Source organism: Scyliorhinus torazame, chromosome 10 (assembly GCF_047496885.1).
Source record: "Scyliorhinus torazame isolate Kashiwa2021f chromosome 10, sScyTor2.1, whole genome shotgun sequence".
NCBI lineage: Eukaryota > Metazoa > Chordata > Chondrichthyes > Carcharhiniformes > Scyliorhinidae > Scyliorhinus > Scyliorhinus torazame.
In genome coordinates, this window is record NC_092716.1 from 93,253,650 (window position 1) to 93,263,113 (window position 9,464).

General features: G+C 50.4%; 1 protein-coding gene across 1 annotated transcript in view; it reads right to left on the reverse strand.

Moving 5' to 3' along the window:
* The window catches only part of znrf1 (zinc and ring finger 1), a 428,257-nt gene extending 420,483 nt beyond the window's left edge, over positions 1-7,774 (reverse strand). The window contains exon 1 of the mRNA XM_072518441.1: positions 6,692-7,774. Coding sequence (XP_072374542.1) covers positions 6,692-7,124 — 433 coding nt within the window. The 5' untranslated portion in view covers positions 7,125-7,774. The remainder of the gene's footprint in view (positions 1-6,691) is intronic.
* Positions 7,775-9,464: the final 1,690 nt, after the last annotated feature.

Here is a 9,464-nt window from a genome sequence, read left to right on the forward strand (position 1 = left end):
TCTGGTAGGTGGATGCGGACGTCGGTGGATGCGGACGTCGTCTCCAGGCGCCAGGGCGGGGAGATCAGTTGCCCGTGTGTCATACGCCATCTTCTGGCGAACGCACTGCTGTTGCATTCTGTGTAGTACCGGAGCATGGTTGGTTGTGGGTACCAGAATGGATGGCACAGTGGTCCTGAGGGCGCGACCCATCAACAGCTGGGCTGGTGAGAGGCCAGTGGCGCTGAGCGATAGGCCAGCAGGGCTAGGCAAAAATCTGATCCGGCGGCAGCAGCCTTGCAGAGGAGCCGCTTGACGATGTGAACACCCTTCTCCGCCTTGCCATTTGACTGGGGATACAGAGGGCTGGACGTCACGTGTGTGAAGCCATACGAAGCAGCAAAGGACGACCATTCCTGGCTGGCAAAACAGGGCCCATTGTCCGACATGACAGTAATCGGAATGCCGTGGCGAGCGAAGGTGTCTTTGCAGGCCCTTATGACAGCGGACAATGTCAAATCGTGCAGGCGTATGACCCCTGGATAATTGGAAAAGTAATCAATGACGATTACATAGTCCCTGCCAAGCGCGTGAAAAAGGTCCACATCTACCTTCGCCCAGGGGGACGTCACCAGCTCATGGGGCTGAAGCGTCTCAGGAGGCTGCGCCGGTTGAAACCTTGGCAGGTGGGGCAGTTGAGCACCATATTGGCAATATCATCACTGATGCTCGGCCAGCATACAGCCTCTCGGGCCCTCCGTCTGCACCTCTCGACCCCCAGATGGCCTTAGTGTAATTGGTCGAGGACCAGCTTGTGCATGCTGTGCGGAATCACAATCCGGTCCAGCTTTAGAAGGACACCATCAATGACGGCCAAGTCGTCTCGGACATTGTAGAACTGCGGGCATTGTCCTTTGAGCCACCCACCCGTCATGTGGCGCATCACCCGTTGTAGAAGGGAGTCAGCCGCAGTTTCCCGGCGAATACAGGCCAGACTGGAGTCGTCAGCTGGCAGATATGCCAATGTGAAGGCCACCTGCGCTTCGACCAGACAGACTAACCCCTCCGAATCGGGCGGTGTGCTCACTACTCCGGATAGGGCATCCGCAAGGTAAAGGTCCTTTCCCGCGGTGTAGACCAGTTGGAAGTCATACCTCCCGAGTTTAAGTCGGATGAGCTGGAGGCGAGGTGTCATCTCGTTCAGGTCCTTATGTATGACGCTGACCAGGGGGCGATGGTCAGTCTCAACGGTAAACTGGGGGAGACCATACATGTAGTCATGGAACTTGTCTATTCCGGTCAGCAAACCCAGGCACTCCTTTTCGATCTGCGCGTAGCGCTGTTCTGTGGGGGTCATGGCCCGCGAGGCATAGGCAACCGGGGCCCATGATGCAGTGTCATCCCGCTGTAGGAGTACCGCCCCAATGCCGGACTGGCTGGCATCAGTCGAAATTTTAGTGTCACGAGATGTGTCGAAAAACGCCAATACCGGGGCTGTGGTGAGCTTAATTTTGAGCTCCTCCCATTCCTTCTGGTGTGTGGGCAGCCATTGGAACTCCGTGGACTTCTTGACGAGGTGGCGCAGAGCCGTCGTGTGAGAGGCAAGGTTGGGAATGAACATCCCCAGGAAGTTGACCATGCCTAGGAAGCGTAGCGCTGCTTTCTTGTCTGCCGGCTGCGGTATGGTTGTAATGGCGCTCACCTTGTCTGCATCCGGATGGACCCCAGACCGGGAAATGTGGTCCCCCAGGAACTTCAGCTCGGTTTGGCCGAAAGAACACTTGGCTCGGTTGAGACGCAGGCCGTTTTCCCGTATGCGCGCAAAGACGCGCTGGAGACGATTGATGTGTTCCTGTGGTGTGGTGGACCAGATGATGACGTCGTCCACGTAGACGTAGACGCGCACCCCTTCGATGCCCTCCATCATCTGCTCCATTATCCTGTGAAAGACCTCGGATGCTGAGATGATGCCAAATGGCATTCTATTATAGCAGAAGCTGCCGAAAGGGGTGCTGAAGGTGCACAGCTTTCGGCTGGACTGATCCAGTTGGATCTGCCAAAAACCCTTCGAGGCATCCAGTTTTGTGAAGATTTTAGCCCGGGCTATTTCGCTCGTGATCTCTTCCCGCTTGGGTATGGGGTAGTGTTCCCTCATTATGTTGTTGTTGAGGTCTTTTGGATCAATGCAGATCCAGAGCTCGCCGGAGGGCTTCTTAACATGGAGCTGACCCATGCCGTGGGGTCCGTGACCCGGGATAGCACCCCTTGGTCCTGGAGATCCTGCAGCTGCTGCTTGAGGCGGTCTTTGAGTGGCGCTGGGACCCTGCGAGGTGCGTGAATGACCGGGGTGGCGTCCGGTTTGAGCCGAATTCTGTAGGTGTAGGGCAGTGTTCCCATGCCCTCGAATGCTTCCTGGTTGTGGGCGAGGAGCGATTGGAGCTGTGCCCTGAATTCTGCATCCGGGAAGTCAGATGTGCCTTCTGGAGACAGAGCGTGGACTCGTTGCATGAGGTGGAGAGCCTTGCATGCCTGTGCGCCTAGCAGGGAGTCCTTTGATGATCAGACTATCTCGAATGAGAGTGTGGCCGTGTGTGTGTTGTGTGTCACCTGGAGCTGGCAGGATCCCATAGCCGGGATAACGTTCCCATTGTAGTCGACCATCTTGCAACGGGATGGCCGAATTGGTTTGGTGGTCTGACCTTCATGGCGTAGAAGGCTGACCATGCTATGAGGTTGGCGGAGGTGCCAGTATCCAGACGGAATGTTATCGGTGACCAGTTGACCGTTAGGGTGGCACACCATTCATCACCCGGATTGACAGTGTTCACTTGCAACGGCTGGTGAGTCCTGGCTGGAGACCAATGACCACAACATGGAAGGCATCCCGGTCGTCTGTGTCACTGGTCTGGATATCGTCTGGGCATGACTCGTAGTAAGGAGGCTGAATGGTCCGCACGTCCCTGCGAGGTTGTCGGAATTGGGGAACATTGGCAGGTTGAGCTGCTCGACAGCAGGCAGCGTAGTGGCCCACCTTGCCACAGCGGAGGCATTGTCGGTTTCTTGCGGGACATTGCCACTTTAAATGTGCGGCTCCGCAGTTGCCGCGAGTCGTGACGTCATGGCGTTCGTTGCGCCACCGCGCATGCGCAGTCTTGCTTCGAGCGCGCCTGCGCATCACGTCACTCTGTGTCGACGTTGTTTTTGCCGCGCACAAATGCGGGAGGCCTCGAAAAGCACACGAAATGGCCGCCCTTGACCGGGCCGCAGGGAACTCGATCGCCTGGACCCGTTCGGCCTCATAGTACGCCTGCCTCGCCGATCCTGCCGCGTAGGACCCCTGCCGCGCTGATTCGGCCGACTGAAATTGGGAGTAGCGGCTAGTCGCGTTTTCATGCAGGACACAGGCTTCGATTGCGGGGGCTAGGGTGAGGCCTTTTATTTTTTAGAGCTGCTGGCGTAGGGTGCCCGAAGTGACCCCAAAAACGATCTGGTCCTGAATCATGGAATCGGAGGTGGTGTTGTAACCGCAGGACTGCGCGAGGATATGGAGATGCGCATGGAAGGATTGAAAGGGCTCATCCTTACCCTGCAGGCACTGCTGGAAGAGATACCTCTCAAAACTCTCGTTGACCTCGACGTTGAAGTGTTGGTCGAGTTTGAGAAGGACCATCTTGTACTTGGTCTTGTCCTCACCTTCCGCGAACACCAGGGAGTTGTAGACATGGATGGCGTGTTGACCTGCCGTGGAGAGGAGGATGGCGATCTTTCTAGTGTCCGAAGCGCTCTCCTTTTCGTTGGCTTCCAGGAAGAGCTGGAAGCGCTGTTTGAACAGCTTCCAATTAACGCCGAGTTTTCCAGCGACTTGTAGCGGCTGCGGTGTGCTGACAGTGTCCATGGCGCAGGATGGCAGATTCCAGAGGATCCGTAGGTAGGTCCCACAGTTACTCCTGGTACTATGATGTGTTGGGTACTCTGCTACACAGACCAACCAACACGGTTGCGAATGGTACAACGCAGTTTTATTGCTAACATTTATTTACAGTGGTAAACTGGTTACTGAGGTTCGATTATAACCCTAGAATCTGTGGACCTATTTCTAATACTATCTTGTAGTGCCACTCAGCACACGGTGGATGTCTCAGTGGCTTGCTATGAGCTCTGTGCCCTGAGCTGTCTCCTGCTGGAATGCTCAGGAAGTGTCGTGTTCCCTGTTTTGTACTGTGTATGCTCTTGCCTGTGGTGTTCGGTGTGTGTTGATTGGTCCGTTGATCTGTCCATCAGTATGTATGCATGTTTGTACTATGATGTTTACCTGAATATCATGACATAGGGTAGGTGGATTGGCCAAATTGAAACCTTAATTGGAAAAAAAATAATTGGGTACTCAATTTATTTTTTAAAAATTCTCTCTCATCATTTTATCTCTAATTGAGTTTTGTCAACCTGTCTGGGGTCACCATCACCAACAGTCTGTCCTGGTCCACTCCTGTTGATGGAAAAGTCAAGAAAGCCCAACAACATCTACTTCCTACGGAAGCTAAAGAAATTCGGCATGTCTGCATCGACTCTCACAAACTTCTACAGACGTGCCCTAGAGAGCATCCTATCCGGCTGCATTACAGCTTGGTATGGCAACTGCTCAGCCCAAGATCGCAAGAAACCGCTGAGTGTGGTGAACTCAGCCCAACGCATCACACAAGCTTGCCATCCTCCCATTGATTCTGACGATACCTCCCGCTACCTCAGTAAGGCAGACAGCATTGTCAGAGACCCCTCATACCCAAGCTTTGCCTTCTTCCAGACCCTTCCATCAGGCAGAAGGTACCCGCACATCCAGTCATAGGAACAACTTCTGCCCCACAGTTGCTAAGCTCCTCAATGACTCTCCCTTGGACTGATCTGTTCCCTGTAAGAACACTATTCACGACACCCTATGTTGCTCTTGTTTGGCCCTTGTTCCGCACTGTAACCAATCATTATTTGCTGATGTACCATTTGTCAAATGGACTCTGATTATTCTTTTGTCTACTATGTACGTACTGTGTACATTCCCTTGGCCGCAGAAAAATACTTTTCACTGTACTTTGGAATGTGACAATAAATATCAATCTTAGTGATCTCATCCATGCTTCCGTGTGTCCTCAAAGCTTTGACCTACCCTTTATATAAAACACCAACACCTCTTCAGACCACAAGGCGTACTACAGAGATACATGGACTTCCAATACTCAGCATTTGCCAAGAACATTTTGCCTTTTACTGACGTACATGCCAAAATATGGTCACAATAAAGCAGGATCACACTAGAGCATCATATGACATGCAAGCAACTTTTCCATAACACAACATATTGCCCAAAGATCAAACAGAATTACCATTTTACTGGCAAGTGGAAGGTTTATTCTACAGCCTACTTGTTGGAACATAACAATGGGCCCATTGAACATGGGGGATGGAAAATGGTCTTTCAGATGGGAAGTATTTTCAACGTTAGTCCAATCGATTCTTGGAGTTTTTGCAGCTTCTAGAATTTATCCCATCATTTAGGAATGGCATTTGATGATTTTTCTGCGGGCTTCAACATGCTAACAATGCTGGCTATTCATTCAAAACTTTGAACATTCACTAGTTTTGTTTTTACGAGTGGTAAAAATGTAGGGGCAAAGAAGTTTAAGAATATTAATCGCTTGCTCCTAGAACTCCACTCAAAAAAATGACTGATGGGATGAAGGACAGAAGTAGCTATTGTTACCAACTACCCATGTGCAATAATAATTTATGAAATTAAGAAACTGTAGCTTTAATAAACAATAAATCTTAAATTGGAATTAGGCAGGGGAAGCTTAAAAATAGGGGGAAATTTTTTTTTAAGAGGAGTCAATGTATAAGAGAATAAGTTATTTTAAACCAAGCGAACTGGTTCTCAAGTAACATCAATAATGAGTAACAATTCTGTTATCAGAAACACCATAATTAAAAGGTAGCTTTGATAGTTCGGTCGATAATGGTGATAACCAGAGCATGATAGTTATTAATGAAGTACTGCAATGTTACCCAATCTGAAGGTAGCACTGGTACAGCCATATTGGTTTCTTTCTGTTCTGAAATCTATCATTCTATAGTGTCAACAATAACATTTATTATGATGCCAGGAACTATTATCACTGCAATATTATGATGTACTTACCGATACGAATATTGGAACCAATACTATTCATAAAAGCAAGATGATAATTACACTTGCTGATTTATGTTAAAGCCATTAAATATTTATGACAACTAATAATAAACCATCAATAAGATATGATTGCGAGCACAAATCACGAATGAATTCACTGGCAAAAGAATGATAGCAATTGATGCCAAAAGACTTTTGATAATCAAGGGACACAAGCAATTATGACCGAGTTGAAATAGCCATTTTCTATCCACACTTCAGGAAAATTTCTAATATTAACCGATGCCGATTAGAAGAGAAGTTTAGATATTAAACAACATTATGGGGCATTAACATGATTAATTGGGGCAGATTATTAATGCAAGGGATTAATTGACTGATTGCACTAATTGATCTGAGGCAGGATGAGGAGTGTAATGAGAGGGGAGATTGATTAGCAGTATTGGAGAGGAGATTGATTAGCAGTATTGGAGAGGAGATTGATTAGCAGCGTAGGACAGGTTCTTGTTTGGTGCTGGGTTAGCTTGTACTCACCGCTGTGTGTGTTGAACCAGCGTGGCGCCAGGTGAAGCGGCAGTGAGTCGGACAGTGATGCCGCCCTCGAGCCCAGGTAGAGCTGCAGTTCCCGGGCGCCCGGTCCGCCGCCTCCTCCGCCCGTCTCCTGGTAACCGTTACCCGCCGAGTCAGGCCCACCGCCGCTGCCGGGACCTCCTGCATTTTCCCCGCTGCCGTGCTCGGCCCCATCGCCCGCCCTGCCGCCGCCTCCCCGGCCTCCTCCGTACAGCCCGAAAGAATGAGGCGGCTCCATGCCGGCCACGCTGCTGACCGAGCGAGTCCTGAGCCCCATGGCGGGGCCGCCGCCGCTTCGGTAATGGCCGTAGTGAGCCGTGTGGACGGCGCTGTCATCGCTCGAGACGCCGGGGAAAGCGGTCCTGGAGCGGCCCGCCGTGCTCTGCTTCCCTCCCATCTGGGCGGCCCACCGGCCGGCAGCAGAAATAACCCCCACCCCCGGCCGGGGGTGCAAGAGGAGCCGAGGCTGCCGCTTCCAATGGAGACGGGTTCCGGGACGATGCTGCTGCCCGCCACCCCCTGGGGGTGAGGAGGAGGTGGTGGGTGGGGGTCTGTTACACTGTCTCCCTCATGGGGTGGGGGGGTCTGTTACACTCTCTCCCTCGGGGGATTGGGTGAGGGGGTCTGTCACCGTTTCCCTCGGGGGTGGGGGAGGTTTCTGTGTCTCCGTCTCCCTCAGGGGGTGGGGGAGGGTTCTGTCACACTGTCTCGGGGGGTGGGGGAGGGTTCTGTCACACTGTCTGTGGGTGCTGGGGGGGGGGGCTCTCGGTCCCGGTCTCTCTCACTCGAGCGCTCCCGCTCCGGCCATTCGCCCTCGGTGTGAGGAGGGGGACAGGGAGCGGGTCGGCTGTCTAACCCAGGCGGGCTCTGCCTCCCATGGTGCTGGCCATCCCTCGGCTTCTCTCTTTCCCCCCCTCTCTCTCCCTCCTTCTGTCTATCCCCGCTCTCTGTCCTCTCTCACTCCCCCTCTCTCTGCTCCCGTTAGCCAGGTGCGCATGAGCAGCAGCTGCGAGCAATGCCAGAGCCACTCACTCACTTCACTGTCTGTCTGTCACTCTTCTCTTCATTTTCAATTAAAAGCAGGATGTGTCCTGCAGGAAACAACATTTTTTTTCTCGCAATTTCCCCGCCCTTTTTCTATTGTTCACAACTCGGTTTTCAGGTATTTCCCAAGACCAGTTGCAGAATATGTGAAACCAATTTTTAGTTTGGGTGCCAGACTCTCCTCTCTCGCTCTTAAATTGCCCTCCTGAAATGTCAAGGTTAGACAACAATGGGTTTAGTTCTGTCTCACGGACCCGCGCCCTTTGTGCACATTGCTCTTTGCCCTACCAAAAGTTCTGTTCTGTCCAAAGTTAAAACTGATCAGGACACGTTTATTTCCAGAATAGGTTTTGATAGTTTATTTTGTGACAATCGATCACACAAAGCATTTGTATGTTTCATATACTGTGGCACATATACTAAGTGTTCGCTTCTTGTTGAGATTGGAGCGAATTGGGTCTCCAGGAGGTGTCTGAGATGTGGTGAGCAATGCCGATAGACGGCTGTATTACTGGCAATGCAGCAAATGAGGAGGTAGAATGCAGACTGGTCTGAATATTCACGATGCCCAGAGCCCAATCGTTCTTAATCCAGCTCTGGCTAGCACAACTGATTTTCCATCTATTCCCCTCCACACCAACCCCACCGGCTGTCTACAACGAGCCTCCTTTACTCCAACAAGCCATCCTTCACAATCTTGGAAGGTTAAGATTTGTCTAACAGAAGTACTGTATACAAATGAACGGAATTTGTGGCGAGACTGCTCAGTTTTAAACCCGCGGGAGCATCAATGTATGCCTCAAGCAGGAAATAAAGGGACATTATTCCCAGTTCATCCCAAATTAAATAAATCCTTCCCAGGCAGAACCCTAGCAAATGGAATAATTGGTCATTATATTGGATTGTACAAAACGAGTCTCGATGTTAAAATACTGGATCCGCCACTGTGAATCAATCAAAGGTGACATCTCAGACACCCTTTCGCCTGGTTGACTGCAGTAATTACAACATACCCCTAAAGAGAGGAAGTCATCTAATTATGGGGAGCCCTCAATTATGGGGAAAAAAAAGTCCGAAGTAATTTACCGTGAGACCAAATTGGAGAAATTCTTGCCTACTTATGAGAATATACATGCTAATTTTTCTTTCACTGGCGAAGCTAATTAGAAACTAAAGTCATCCAATGCAAAGCAACCATTTCTGTTTTCATCTCGTAAACAGCTAAATAAAGAACATAGGAGAAATTAAGCTCAAAATGTTAAATGTATAACAGGTCAGTCGGCATATGTGGAGGGAAGAAGGAGATTATTTCTTTGGGCAGGGCCCTGCAGACCTCCAGGAGGGGCGGCACGGTAGCACAGTGGTTAGCACAGTTGCTTCACAGTTCCAGGGTCCCAGGTTCGATTCTAGCTTGGGTCACTGTCTGTGCCAAGTTTGCACATTCTCTTGTGTCTTTTAAAAAAATATATATTTTATTCTCCTTTTTCACATTTTCTCCCAAATTTACACCCACCAACAATAATCAGTAACAAATATGTCAATCCCCATATCAATAACACCGATCCCACCCTCCCACCAAACCCCAAACATTAGCCCGCAAGTTCACAGAAACAAATGACAAAAAGGAATTAGGAATCACCTGTAGTCACCATTAAGAACATAAGAACTAAGAGCAGGAGTAGGCCATCTGGCC